We start from the raw sequence: 15,432 nt of genomic DNA on the forward strand, positions 1-15,432 counted from the left end.
TATTAGGGTTAGCGTTACGGTTCATTGGCCTAACACCATTAGTCCCACCGAACGACGAATCAATGCTTCTCAGGTTATGTTAGATGATGTAGGGTTCCCGCGATATACTGGCTCACACCAAGCTATCCAAATCGCTCGCTCACCCTCGTGCATGGCTCACACAACGATATAGTGCGAGTCATGCGTAACACATATTAGGGTTAGCGTTACGGTTCATTGGCCTAACACCATTAGTCCCACCGAACGACGAATCAATGCTTCTTAGGTTATGTTAGATGATGTAGGGTTCCCGCGATATAGTGGCTCACACCAAGCTATCCAAATCGCTCGCTCACCCTCGTGCATGGCTCACACAACGAGTACAGTACGAGTCATGCGTATCACATATTAGGGTTAGCGTTACGGTTCATTGGCCTAACACCATTAGTCCCACCGAACGACGAATCAATGCTTCTTAGGTTATGTTAGATGATGTAGGGTTCCCGCGATATACTGGCTCACACCAAGCTATCCAAATCGCTCGCTCACCCTCGTGCATGGCTCACACAACGATATAGTGCGAGTCATGCGTAACACATATTAGGGTTAGCGTTACGGTTCATTGGCCTAACACCATTAGTCCCACCGAACGACGAATCAATGCTTCTTAGGTTATGTTAGATGATGTAGGGTTCCCGCGATATACTGGGTCACACCAAGCTATCCAAATCGCTCGCTCACCCTCGTGCATGGCTCACACAACGATATAGTGCGAGTCATGCGTAACACATATTAGGGTTAGCGTTACGGTTCATTGGCCTAACACCATTAGTCCCACCGAACGACGAATCAATGCTTCTTAGGTTATGTTAGATGATGTAGGGTTCCCGCGATATAGTGGCTCACACCAAGCTATCCAAATCGCTCGCTCACCCTCGTGCATGGCTCACACAACGAGTACAGTACGAGTCATGCGTATCACATATTAGGGTTAGCTTTACGGTTCATTGGCCTAACACCATTAGTCCCACCGAACGACGAATCAATGCTTCTTAGGTTATGTTAGATGATGTAGGGTTCCCGCGATATACTGGCTCACACCAAGCTATCCAAATCGCTCGCTCACCCTCGTGCATGGCTTACACAACGATATAGTGCGAGTCATGCGTAACACATATTAGGGTTAGCGTTACGGTTCATTGGCCTAACACCATTAGTCCCACCGAACGACGAATCAATGCTTCTCAGGTTATGTTAGATGATGTAGGGTTCCCGCGATATACTGGCTCACACCAAGCTATCCAAATCGCTCGCTCACCCTCGTGCATGGCTCACACAACGATATAGTGCGAGTCATGCGTAACACATATTAGGGTTAGCGTTACGGTTCATTGGCCTAACACCATTAGTCCCACCGAACGACGAATCAATGCTTCTTAGGTTATGTTAGATGATGTAGGGTTCCCGCGATATAGTGGCTCACACCAAGCTATCCAAATCGCTCGCTCACCCTCGTGCATGGCTCACACAACGAGTACAGTACGAGTCATGCGTATCACATATTAGGGTTAGCGTTACGGTTCATTGGCCTAACACCATTAGTCCCACCGAACGACGAATCAATGCTTCTCGGGTTATGTTAGATGATGTAGGGTTCCCGCGATATACTGGCTCACACCAAGCTATCCAAATCGCTCGCTCACCCTCGTGCATGGCTCACACAACGATATAGTGCGAGTCATGCGTAACACATATTAGGGTTAGCGTTACGGTTCATTGGCCTAACACCATTAGTCCCACCGAACGACGAATCAATGCTTCTTAGGTTATGTTAGATGATGTAGGGTTCCCGCGATATACTGGGTCACACCAAGCTATCCAAATCGCTCGCTCACCCTCGTGCATGGCTCACACAACGATATAGTGCGAGTCATGCGTAACACATATTAGGGTTAGCGTTACGGTTCATTGGCCTAACACCATTAGTCCCACCGAACGACGAATCAATGCTTCTTAGGTTATGTTAGATGATGTAGGGTTCCCGCGATATACTGGCTCACACCAAGCTATCCAAATCGCTCGCTCACCCTCGTGCATGGCTCACACAACGATATAGTGCGAGTCATGCGTAACACATATTAGGGTTTGCGTTACGGTTCATTGGCCTAACACCATTAGTCCCATGCAACGACGAATCAATGCTTCTTAGGTTATGTTAGATGCTCTAGGGTTCCAGCCACACCAATTTATTCATGAGCGTAACACCATGACACCATGATTAAGGTTAATTAATCTATGACAAAAGAAAAGATATTTATTGCCAAAAATAAAATATATTATTTTTTTATATAACTAAGTTTAAAAATGTTAACATATTAGTAAAAATAAAAAAAAATGTCCAAGTTTAGATTTGAACCTTGGACCTATGGTTAAATAAGTGTAGCATTAACCACTTTGACAATGATTGTTTTTAGTTATCCGGTCAACTTAATACTTATATGTCCCATATATTGAAACAGAACTTATAAAAAACCAAGAAAACAAGTTTTCGTCTTTCCCACTGGTCTGTTACGATCATTTAATGATTAGGTTAAATTTCTTTCTTTGATACATACTATTTATAGAATAAAAGCCATATAAATTCATAACGTCTCCCTTGTCCCAGTGGTTTGCACACTATCTATTCAACCTTGTTTGGTAGGGTTTGATCCCACCCAACCTTTTTTATTTTTTAACATTTTCGTATTATTTTGCTCCATCTCTTTAAATATTTTCTTTGGGATTTTGTTTACATCTAATTATTTATCATTGAACTTCAAGTATAACAATTTTAAATAGAATCTTTAAATATTTTTATTGGGATTTTATTTACATTTATTTATTTATCATTATTATTTAAGTATAACAATTCTAAATATTATCTTTAAATACTAATTTTGAGATTTTATATACATCTATTTATTTATAATTGTCATTTAAGTATAACAATTTTAAATATAACCCAATTTATTTATCATTACTCTTTAAGTATATACTCTGTAACTCTGTTGTCCAAGTTCCGCCACTTGATGCATTAGGGTTCATGTGCTAGAGTGTATTAGACATTTAGACTATATAGTACGAGTACAGTACGAGTCATGCGTATCACATATTAGGGTTAGCGTTACGGTTCATTGGTCTAACACCATTAGTCCCACCGAACGACGAATCAATGCTTCTTAGGTTATGTTAGATGATGTAGGGTTCCCGCGATATAGTGGCTCACACCAAGCTATCCAAATTGCTCGCTCACCCTCGTGCATGGCTCACACAAAGATATAGTAAGAGCGTTCGAATCCTAATTTAACCTTTTTTTTATAAGATCAACCTTAAGTCACCTACTTAAAAAACTGCGAAAGTTAGCTTATCATAAAAATTAAAAAAAAAAAAAACTGCCAAAGTTTGGATTTGAACCTTGGACCCATAGCTAAATTGGTGTGGCATTAACCACTTTTACAGTTATCGACTTTTGTGATCTGTTCGATTTAATAGGTATAAGTCTAATAATTTAACACAGAAATCATAAAACAAGAAAGCAAAAGAAAGGAAAAAAAAAATTGAGACATGGACTCGAACACGGGACCAGCACGGGGAACTAGTATAATGAAAGAACCAACGAACCAGCACGGGGACCAATGCGATTTTTTTTCATCATTGCTTCTTTTTACCACCTTTCCGTCTTCAACTGCACCTGTTACATCAACTTACATGACCAGATATCAATGTCTATTCAACGAATGCTTCATATCTCATTGAATCTTCCATGAATGCTTTTTTCTCCTTCTCCATGAATGTAATTTGAAAGGTCGTTTAAAAGTGGAACACGTGTAAACATCTCATTTTGCATGGAACTCCAACCATCATGTCTTTTAATTCTTCCCCTCTATAAAGTCTTCCGTTCTTTAGTTTGGATTTCCCATATCATATTTTATTCGGTTAAAATGGATCATGATCTTAGCTTTTCAGGTGAAGTTGATCCGAATGGGAGTCCTTCGTATAACCCTCCTACTCCTTCTGAGCCTCCTATTTTGTCTGACGATGAGCAGAATTCTATTCAAGAAGGTCCCATGCAAGTTGATGTTGCTGAACAAAATGTTTTTCATGAAGTGTTATTTGAATGTGAATTTGACACACAAATCACTTCAGAGTTTTTCTCTTTTAATGAAGTTGTAAGTTTCTTTATGATTATCTTTTTCTATATATGAATTTGTGATATTTATGTCTTCTAATCCATATTCAATACTTTTTATTTTATGCAGCCCGTGCCCAAATCTGGTGCTTCATTCCTCAAAGGAGTTGGGGTTGACAAGTGGATTTTTATCGGTCCTCAGCAATATCCGAGGGAATTTTCCATGCACCTTCTTCCCAACTCCAGCATTGCTAAGATGGGGGATGGATGGAGTAGTTTTTGCGATGTTAACGATATATGCGCTTCTGATCTTCTCCGATTCCGTTTTACCAATGCAGTGAATCGAATTGCTTATATTCACAGGGTGTAGGGCTTCAAGAGCATATTTAGGAGCGTTTTGGGTATGGGGATTTCTGAATCAATGTGTTGTATAAATTTTCTTCTCCGATAGTGCATGTGATTTTATCAAGTAAAATTTGCAAGAAATTTCTTTGAAACGTGTGTTCAATTGATTTTCCCCTTCATCCTTTTAATTTAATTTTTGTCATCATAGTCTCTTAATTATTTCTACCAGTAGTGCTTCAAAAGCATATTGGTTTTGGATCACTGGAAAATTAAAAAATAAGTTTTAAGAAACCTCATAATCAATCAGCCAATTTGAGTTATTTTTAAAATTCGTTAATTTAATCTCCATAAATATTTGGAAATGTTAACTAAATAAACCTTTGATCTTCTCCATTCCAGTTCACTCTAAGCAGGCCGAAAACAAATTAATAATTTCATTCATTTCATCCTTCCACCTTCCAAAAGTTGCAACCATTTCAACCTACACAAACATTTCTGCCATAGTCATATATCTTCCCAAAGAAATCTATTCACACCATCTCTATTCACACCATATCTTCCCAAAGAAGTCTATTCACACCCAAGATTGCTCCATAAGATATTATTTTCTTCTATCTCCATTCTTTAATCTTAGAAATATTGTTGCAACCCTAGGTAGGAGTAAAAATCAGGCCCCAACTTCATATGTATTGCTAGCGTGAATGTGCTTTGTGTAGTTTAGTATCATCAAACAATGTATGACGTTATAGAGTACCCATTTCCATGAGAACATGTGTAAATAAATCAATTTTACTTTGTTCAGGTTTAAATAAAATATGGCGTTTTTGAGTAAACATTTTAATGAGAATAGATATCTTATGTGAAAATAAATCAATTTATCTATTAATGAAAAAATAAATTTGATATTGTTAATTTTAGTATTTTAACACTAGTTTCTAGAGAGAAACAAAGATGCAGACATTGTTGTTTGGGCCTGCGAAGTGGATGAGATTTAACTTGATGAAGTGTGGGTTACAACACCGTGTAACAAAATATTTTAGAATATATTATATATTGTTGACTAAAATGACCAAATTATTGCCTTGTCTCATTGGCCATGTACTTCAATTGGTTGTTTAAGGTAAAGTGTTCGAATCCTACTTTAGCCTTTTTTTCATAATATCAACCTTAATAATATCGACCTACTTAAAAAAGTGCCAAAGATTGGATTTGAACCTAGGACCCATAGCTAAACTGGAGTGGTATTAACCACTTTGACTGTTATCTATTTTTGTTTTCTGTTCGATTAAATATGTATAAGTCCAATAATTTAACACAGAAATCATAAAACAAGAAAGCAAAAGAAAGGAAAAAAAAAACTGGGCATATTATCAAACTCATGAACATCTGCAAACCATGATATTTACCAAAGTATCTTTGCAGTGATATTTACTAAAGTATATACCAACCACCAGAAACACCATCAAAGAAAGTAAAATCATAAAACCATAATCAAAGTGAAACCATTATCAGCATAGAACACTTGCATAAATTAAACCCTAAAATTAAACCATTGTCAGCATAGAACAATACCAGCTTTCATCTGGTTGACTACTGCGTTGTCCAAGTTCCGCCACTTTATGCATTAGGGTTCATGTGCTAGAGTGTATTAGACATTTAGACTATATAGTACGAGTATAGTACGAGTCATGCGTATCACATATTAGGGTTAGCGTTACGGTTCATTGGCCTAACACCATTAGTCCCACCGAACGACGAATCAATGCTTCTTAGGTTATGTTAGATGATGTAGGGTTCCCGCGATATACTGGCTCACACCAAGCTATCCAAATCGCTCGCTCACCCTCATGCATGGCTCACACAACGAGTACAGTACGAGTCATGCGTATCACATATTAGGGTTAGCGTTACGGTTCATTGGCCTAACACCATTAGTCCCACCGAACGACGAATCAATGCTTCTTAGGTTATGTTAGATGATGTAAGGTTCCCGCGATATACTGGCTCACACCAAGCTATCCAAATCGCTCGCTCACCCTCGTGCATGGCTCACACAACGATATAGTGCGAGTCACGCGTAACACATATTAGGGTTAGCGTTACGGTTCCTTGGCTTAACACCATTAGTCCCACGCAACGACGAATCAATGCTTCTTAGGATATGTTAGATGCTCTAGGGTTCCAGCCACACCAATTTATTCATGAGCGTAACACCATGACACCATGATTAAGGTTAATTAATCTATGACAAAAGAAAAGATATTTATTGCCAAAAATAAAATATATTATTTTTTTATACAACTAAGTTTAAAAATGTTAACATATTAGTAAAAATAAAAAAAAAAGTCCAAGTTTAGATTTGAACCTTGGACCTATGGTTAAATAAGTGTAGCATTAACCACTTTGACAATGATTGTTTTTAGTTATCCGTTCAACTCAAAACTTATATGTCCCATATATTAAAACAGAACTTAAAAAAAACCAAGAAAACAAGTTTTCGTCTTTCCCACTGGTCTGTTACGATCATTTAATGATTAGGTTAAATTTCTTTCTTTGATACATACTATTAATAGAATAAAAGCCATATAAATTCATAACGTCTCCCTTGTCCCAGTGGTTTGCACACTATCTATTCAACCTTGTTTGGTAGGGTTCGATCCCACCCAACCTTTTTATTTTTTAACATTTTCGTATTATTTTGCTCCATCTCTTTAAATATTTACTTTGGGATTTTGTTTACATCTAATTATTTATCATTAAACTTCAAGTATAACAATTTTAAATAGAATCTTTAAATATTTTTATTGGGATTTTATTTACATCTATTTATTTATCATTAGTATTTAAGTATAACAATTCTAAATATTATCTTTAAATACTAATTTTGAGATTTTATATACATCTATTTATTTATAATTGTCATTTAAGTATAACAATTTTAAATATAACCCAATTTATTTATCATTACTCTTTAAGTATATACTCTGTAACTCTGTTGTCCAAGTTCCGCCACTTGATGCATTAGGGTTCATGTGCTAGAGTGTATTAGACATTTAGACTATATAGTACGAGTATAGTACGAGACATGCGTATCACATATTAGGGTTAGCGTTACGGTTCATTGGCCTAACACCATTAGTCCCACCGAACGACGAATCAATGCTTCTTAGGTTATGTTAGATGATGTAGGGTTCCCGCGATATAGTGGCTCACACCAAGCTATCCAAATCGCTCGCTCACCCTCGTGCATGGCTCACACAACGATATAGTAAGAGTCATGCGTAACACTTATTAGGGTCAGCGTTACGGTTCATTGGCCTAACACCATTAGTCCCACGCAACGACGAATCAATGCTTCTTAGGTTATGTTAGATGATGTAGGGTTCCCGCGATATAGTGGCTCACACCAAGCTATCCAAATCGCTTGCTCACCCTCGTGCATGGATCACACAACGATATAGTACGAGTCATGCGTATCACATATTTAGGGTTAGCATTATGGTTCATTGGCCTAAGACCATTAGTCCCACCGAACGACGAATCAATGCTTCTTAGGTTATGTTAGATGCTCTAGGGTTCCAGCCATGACTAAGGTTAATTAATCTATGACAAAAAAAAAAGATTTTTCGCCAAAAATAAAATATATTATTTTTTTATATAACTAAATATAAAAATGTTAACATATTAGTAAAAATAAAAAACTGTCCAAGTTTAGATTTAAACCTTGGACCAATTGCTAAATAGGAGTAGTATTAACCACTTAGACAGTGATTGTTTTTGTTTTTTATAAGACTCAAAATTTATATATTCAGTAAAAAAGAAACTTTTTCACCAATTTTTTATATTTCCCATATGATCGGTTACAATCATTCAATACTTATTCGATTATTCGATTATCAAGAACAAAAAACCATCAGAACCCACTCATAGGAGAAATCGAGAGGGTAGACATTCTTCCAAGCAGTGGACGGCGATTTTAGGGTTTTTTTGCACGGACATGTGAGACGCTTGCAGAAACTCATCTCTGGTAAGATTCGTTCAATTTTACAGAATTTTCACTCCATTTTGATACTTGATATTCCTGATTTCTTTTTGATATTCATGAAATTTGGGTCGCCGATTTAGTTGTGCATGGAAAACATTGAGTTCACAAGTTTTTGTCAGATTGAATCGCTTTCCGTTTCCCTTTCCCCCCTGATGTTCATGCATGTTCTATTTCTAATGGGTATTGATTTCTTTATGAAACTTGTCATTACGAATTTTCCACCCTTCTTCGGTATGATAGTGACCTTTGCCTGCAGTACAAAAGAACTAATTATGTTTTATGTTATATGCCATGGTCCATCACAAATTTTTCATTTTTGTTCAGACTGACAGCGACCTTTGACCATCTGATTATGTCTTTATGGTATATGCCATATTCATGTTCAAAGTTTCCACCTTTTTCAATACTGATAGTCTCTTTTCCATTTTTTACCAAACATTTGTTTATGACAAATTTTTACTTAAATTACATAGTTCCAATTGTAACTCATTTCCTGTCAAATTTAATACTTTGCCTTTTTTCACTTACTGTCAGATTGAATATTTTGCCATTCTCCCTTTCCCCTGATTTTTCATGCATGTTATACATCTAATATATTACTCTTATCTTACTTTCCCTCTTCATTGTGATGAAAATCATATTGAATAATCTCTGTCCAATAGAATACTTTGTGTGTGTTTGTCCTTTACCCTGATTTTCATGCATGTGCTACTTATAAACGATTTATTATGTGCTCTTTTCTTACTTTTCCTCTTCATTGTGGTGAAAATCATATGATTTACTTCATGTTTTTTTGTGCAAACATGTTTATAGAAGCAAGTACTGTGTTCTACCATGGCACCCAGTCAAAAAAGGATCCCCGAGCACGATTTCGTTGCATGTCATGAACAAGCTGTGGTAATATTCTGCATTCTAATTAGATATTATCTGATCATACACATACATGTATATTTTAGTCTGATGATTTCTTACTTGGATTTCCTCTTTGTAGACTCACATAGAAGTCCCTGAGACATTGGTCAAGATGGGCAATTACCGGGTGGACTGCACTTGGTATCTGACTGACCCTCTAGGTGTAACACACAAAGTTAGGTATGAAAGATTGCATGGAAAAGGGTACTTGACAACAGGAAAATGGTACTTGACAACAGGATGGTCACGGCTACGCAATGTCTTTTGTTTCACTGGTGTGTGCTGGTTCCTCTTCAAATGTGTGGGCAGGTCAAGATTTAAGATTGTTATTTTCAATGCTAAGCATAAGCAAATCAAATATCATGGCTGGCCCGTGAAGACAGAGGAAGATGATGTTAATAAGCTTCGTGAATACCTGTCTGTTCCACCACCTACAGTAACACCCCCCTTTCAAGCGTATTCCCAACTCCACCTTTGTGCTATTTAACCATGAATCTGAAAATCCCTCCTTCACTGTTACCCTCAAAGACCATCATGCCAAAGGAAGCCAACTGGTAACTTGTTGTTCTTTCTATATTTATTTTCATCAGCATTTTTAATTCTTGTACCATGTAAGCAAGCATATAACCCATGTTTTATGCAATTTCTTAGGACCTACCCGTGAAAATTGGGAAGCACTTAAAGAAGTTTGGATCTAATCCAGTGTTTCTGAAAGGTCCATATGAGGGTCCAAATGATAAACTGGTGGAATGCAAACTCATTCATGGCCAGGCGAAGAGCAAGTTTGGTAGTGGCTGGAGGGAATTCGTTAGAAAGTATCAGCTTGCAGAAGGGGATGTCTGTGCTTTCAAGTTTCATTACATGAATCAGAGAATTGTGGACATCATGATTGCCTTTGTTGATTAGGGTGGAGTGGAGATGGAAACTGGACTGGCTGTGTTTTTTTTTTTGCTGAAATTTATAATTTGAACCTATGCTATGCTGTTTGGTAACCGTACTTTTATGTTCACCGACATGTTCGGTGACGTTTTGGAACAATTTCGGTAGCTTTTGCTGATAATCTTGGTTACTGTCCTTAATTATTAGCGATAATTTTACGTTTTACTAGTATAATTTGTCATGTTTGAAGTTGATTTATACTGATGAAATGTGCTAACCGGACCAAAATGAAAACCTTTGGGGACTATAAAAGGATCTAAAACGCAGTTTATATTGATCAATGGGCTAACAGACCAAAAATAAAAACTTCATTGCTGGTCTTCACAACAAAAGGCCAAATAAAAAAAGTTTTGGGTTCAGCCAATTCTTATTGTGAACAAAGGCAGCTTTAATGCAATCAGTGATCAGCTTTTTTTTTTGGTTGTTGTAATTTTATTGTTTGATCATTTTATTTTGAACCTCACTTGTAACAAGCTCCTGGTTTTTGGGCTTGACCCTTTTGTGAGATGAACAACACTCTTTGACCCAAAAAAAAAATGCATGAAAAAAGTGGTTCACATATTGTAAAGTCTGCACTTATATTGTTTTTTCAGAAGATGTTTTTAAAATATAATTTAATAATTTTTTTTCTTCACACAAATAAATGTTAACGCTACATCAAGTTACACTAATAACTGTTACAATCCAAAACCATAATTTGTTCCAATATCAAAATCAAACTGACTTAAAATGAAATGCTTTCAATTATTTCCTAAACTTGAATTTCTATTGTGTCACCTATCGACTGCCGCCAACGTCGATGAGAATGTCGGGAGTAAGCCAGAAGGTCCAGCTTGAAAAAGCGTTTGCATCTGAACTCCTTGGTAAGGAACCTGGACGTTTTGGTGTTGTATAAACTGTGGAAACACCTTTACTCCATCAGTCATATTCACGGCATAAGTAGGTTGCAAAAATGGAAGTCCAGCTGAAGCACGAACAACAGGATAGTGGACTTGTTGTACAATAGGCTCCATGTTATAAACCTGTACCTACCCAGATTATGTCCACGAGAAAACAATTTAATGAGGAACTTGAGTAAACACCACTGAAGGGAAAATAAATAAATTATACAACCATTCTAATTACCTGATTCACAGATGCTTGGGTCAAAGGTATTTCCTGTGGATGCTGGGGCAACAAAGTAACTCTGTTGTTATCCACATCACCGCGACCTGCATTATTCGGTGAACTCTGAGTCTGCACAGGTTATGACCAGGAATCAGAGACTCACACATTGATGCATTTAAGTAAATTTAAAAATAAGAAGATAATGAAAAATACTCACCACTTCATTCACAGATACTTGGCTTGAATGAATCATGACTGGGACTTCTCGCTGCTTAGATTTACGCTTATTTTGTTTTGTCGACACCGTGTTCTGATTTGAACGCTTGTTCTGCAAAATTTGTAAGCACACATCACTCTAAAAAGAAAACTTGAGCACAATGCAAGAAAATTTAAGATGAATGACAAGCATTTCATCTACAGATACTTGGGTGGATGAGGAGTCATTTCCCTGCTTCCGTTGCTGCGATTTAAGTTTACTTGCCACCGAAGCCCCATTATTTTGCCGATCTACGCTGCCAACGTTTGTCTGTAAATCATTTCAATTTTAACAATTATATATCCAAAATGCACAAGCAACATGATTATGAGCAGACCAGGCAATAAATATGGTGAATATCAGAATCACCTCGTCGTCTGTGCTGTCCTCAATTCCTTCACTTGCAGATTCACCTGTTTCACTGTTATTGACTTGATCAGGATAAAGCAAAACCGGGCACGTACGAATCGTGTGTCCAATACCCCTGCAATTTGAGCAATGCCTTCTCTTGGTGACAGTTCTGGTCTTCTTGGGGGCACCTCTACCCTGTACAACAGTTGGATCACCCACATTAAAGGCTGCACTCTTTGTTGTACAACCCGGTTTGCGACTCTTCTGAACATCCCTCAACAGCTTATAAATGTCTTCCATTACACTTGAAAAATCATCATCCTTTTCGCATGCTATTTATGCGAGATAGTTGCATGCGGCAGACATAGCTCCTTTTCGCAACAATTTCATATTCTGTGAATGAATACTAGGCTCTGAAATTGAATACACATGAGCAGACTTGGCTGTTTTCAACCACCTCTTAGAAACTAGATTGCTTGGAAATTCATCAATATACTCACTTCTCATCCCATCTATTATATGAGAACAAGGGATGCCATAAAACTCAAAATAACCACATTCACATACAAACTTTTTCTGGTTCTTATCATAAACAACAATATATTCTTTTCTGCGATTGCTAATTTTTCTCATTTTCATCATCACAATATTGGCCACCTCAGAACGCTCCACATTTAGCCCCAGGGCATCTTCAATTTGACCCTTGACTTCCCAAAACATGCTCCTTGTTAATATTTTGGCAGCTCCATACTCAATGCCACTAAGTGCAGTTGTCATAACAGGCTCACCATAAGAAGACTTAAAATCAGATTCCAACTCATTGTGCCTGTATTTCTTCATAGCCCGCTCAAAATTGAAAAGAAAATCCAACAAAGAACACTTACAATGCAGATAATTCTTTATGAATGAGTTAATACCTTCACATAAGGATGTCGACCTAATACCGGCAAAAAATTTGTCTTGCATGAAGGTGCTTGCCCAAGAAGCTCTTGTCTCATACATCGTATCAATCCATGGATTGTTGGCTATACCATATTTCTCAACCAGTTTATCCCACTTCTCTCCAAACTTGTCAGGGTTTAAGTTAGCGTACACAAATAACTTGAATTCATCTGCAAAATCAAGATTTCTAATATTTTTCAAAGCATTCTGGTGAATGTGCCATGCACATTGACGATGCGTGGTATTCGGCCACACAACTCTAATAGCTTCCTTCATTGCTAGATCTCCATCTGTAACCGCCACCTTAGGATGCCTGTTAAACATTGCTTCAGTCAAGGTTTCCAAAACCCATATGAAAGTCTCAGTTTTCTCATCATGAACAAGTGCAGCAGCAAAGATAGTTGTTTGCTTGTGGTGATTGTATCCACAAAAAATCACAAGAGGTTTGTTATACTTGTTCTTCTTGTATGTGCTATCAAAGGCAACCACATCTCCAAACACGTTATAATCCATTCTACTGGTTCCATCACACCATAGCAAGTTAAGGAGATTACCTTGTTCCGATTTGTTGTACTTGAAGAAAAATAGTGGGTCACTGTCAAGTTTTCCTTGTAAATAGGACAGCGCCGCAACTGCATCACCATCTTTGACTCTTTTCCTTTTTTGCTTGTCTAGGTGGTTGGCCAAGTCCTTGCCGGTAAAGCCTACGGACTCAGCCCCACCTTTTTGGCCCATCATCACCTCCATAATATTGCGGGTCCTCACACCAAATAGGTTCATACCTTCTGCTTGAGCTTTGTCCCCTTCACTCAATTGCCGGAATTTTGGAATCAAATGAACATGCTTATATGGTGTTAATGGGTGATTGTGTTCATCGCAAAAAAAAACCACTTTCCACCTTTTACTGCTAGAAAAACAACGAAATCGAATTATAGCAAGGCAACCCACTCTAGTAATAGGCTTAGGTTGTTTTCTTCTGCCACTATTATGCATATGCTTCTGATGCCTTTGTCCAGCCCTATTGCACACCACCTGTCGTGAGATAATCTTGCCATCATCATCCTTGTATACATCATCTTTTCTTGGAGAGAATCCACGGATACGAGCATATTTAGAATAGAATTCACATGCTTCCTCCTCAGAAGAGAAATCCATCCCTCTAATGTCGTCTGCAGACAATTCAGTAATCCTTTTCATGACTTTAACTTCTACATCAGAGTTTTTTTGACTGTCATTTCCAGTTTCAAACATCTCATCGACATCCACAAAATTTTCCCCATCATTATCCCCTTCATTCACACCCTGCTTCAAACCGTTGGCAGGGCTAGAATTTAGACTATCATCCTCATCGATGATATAAAGCTCGTCATCAAACGGATTAAGCCAATTATCTCCTGAAGAATCATTCATTTTCCCAACTCTGAAATAAAATCAAAACCGACGATTCAAGACATTGCTACCTAATAAAACCATACTTAGGGTAAAAATTATTAAAAATCATACCAGTTCAGGTAGCCGCAAATGTCCACAGACAACTTCGATCCCTGCTCAATAGAGTAGTGTACAAATCGAAACACCCGTATCAAAATCTTACAGCGACACAGACGAGCACAACCAAATTCATCAGTGAAAGCACAGTCGAAGAAGAATCACCTGTGAAACCCTCGAAATCACACAAACCAAAGGCTACCGAAGACGACAGTTCAAATAGATGAAATGAAATCAGGAAATCAATCTAGGTGACTTCAGGAACAAAACCTATCTCATGAACCCTAATCTAATCTTTCACGAACCCAGAATGTAAATTACCTCCAAGATCTTTTTAACTTAGCTTTTGTTTTCTTTTACCTTAGCTAAGGGACCAACTTATAAATAAATGAAGTTAGGGGGTAAATTCATGATTTACGAAAGGCTACTGCTATTATTCCGGATTTAAAAAAATCGAAACAAATGAAATAATGTTATTGGTCCAAGCAATTCCTGTACGCTACCCATAAAAAAGTTGCGGGCACCACAGAAATTGCCTTATATTATATAATGAGTTGTTTCATGCTTCCATTTTTTTTTTTTTGGTACAAATTCATGCTTCCATTGAGCTTAACATATGAAATGTACATTATTTAGCTGTAGGCTTAAAATTTAAATGATGTATAGTATAACTGACGGGAAAAGATTCAAGTTTTCTCCTTAAAATCTATAAATGCATCCAATCAATTGAGACCATGACCTAATTTTGAGGGTATCCTAGACATATGCACGGACAAATTTGTGGACTGGTATTATGCTATGTTAATGTCCGATGCTGCCATATTTGATTTGCATTACTCTGGATTGAACTTTCCTAATTGCTTATATTCTTATCTTGTTCTAGAGTACATAAACCCGCTA

General features: G+C 37.3%; 2 protein-coding genes across 4 annotated transcripts; both read right to left on the reverse strand.

Moving 5' to 3' along the window:
• Window positions 1-11,006: 11,006 nt before the first annotated feature.
• LOC130717318 (uncharacterized) lies at window positions 11,007-12,402 on the reverse strand. Of its 3 annotated transcripts, none has more exons than XM_057567506.1 (5): window positions 12,121-12,402; window positions 11,920-12,021; window positions 11,713-11,823; window positions 11,514-11,624; window positions 11,007-11,416 (listed from the first exon to the last, which is right to left on the reverse strand). In XM_057567506.1, the coding sequence occupies exons 1-5, from the start codon at window positions 12,400-12,402 to the stop codon at window positions 11,162-11,164; spliced, it is 861 nt and encodes a 286-aa protein (XP_057423489.1). In that variant the 3' UTR covers window positions 11,007-11,161. The 3 variants fall into 3 exon arrangements, with proteins under 3 accessions (XP_057423489.1, XP_057423490.1, XP_057423488.1); XM_057567507.1 differs by having other exon boundaries at window positions 11,007-11,410; window positions 11,914-12,021; XM_057567505.1 differs by having other exon boundaries at window positions 11,914-12,021.
• A 36-nt stretch (window positions 12,403-12,438) lies between these two features.
• Window positions 12,439-15,307, reverse strand: LOC130717316 (protein FAR1-RELATED SEQUENCE 5-like). Its single transcript, XM_057567502.1, has 2 exons — window positions 14,548-15,307; window positions 12,439-14,464 (listed from the first exon to the last, which is right to left on the reverse strand). Exon 2 carries the CDS (start codon window positions 14,452-14,454, stop codon window positions 12,439-12,441), a length of 2,016 nt encoding a protein of 671 aa, XP_057423485.1. The 5' UTR covers window positions 14,455-14,464; window positions 14,548-15,307.
• Window positions 15,308-15,432: the final 125 nt, after the last annotated feature.

The sequence above is a fragment of the Lotus japonicus genome, chromosome 5, assembly GCF_012489685.1.
Source record: "Lotus japonicus ecotype B-129 chromosome 5, LjGifu_v1.2".
Taxonomy (NCBI): Eukaryota; Viridiplantae; Streptophyta; class Magnoliopsida; order Fabales; family Fabaceae; genus Lotus; species Lotus japonicus.

What these genes read in the sequence shown, in the direction of transcription:
- LOC130717318 (XM_057567505.1), bottom strand. Translation starts at nt 12,402, where the DNA reads ATGGAAGACATTTATAAGCTGTTGAGGGATGTTCAGAAGAGTCGCAAA. An exon ending in AAGTATCTGTGAATGAAGTG is followed by an intron (nt 11,625 to 11,712) that starts GTGAGTATTTTT and finishes TAACCTGTGCAG; the next exon opens with ACTCAGAGTTCACCGAATAA. An exon ending in CCCAAGCATCTGTGAATCAG is followed by an intron (nt 11,417 to 11,513) that starts GTAATTAGAATG and finishes TAATCTGGGTAG; the next exon opens with GTACAGGTTTATAACATGGA.
- LOC130717316 (XM_057567502.1), bottom strand. Translation starts at nt 14,454, where the DNA reads ATGAATGATTCTTCAGGAGATAATTGGCTTAATCCGTTTGATGACGAG.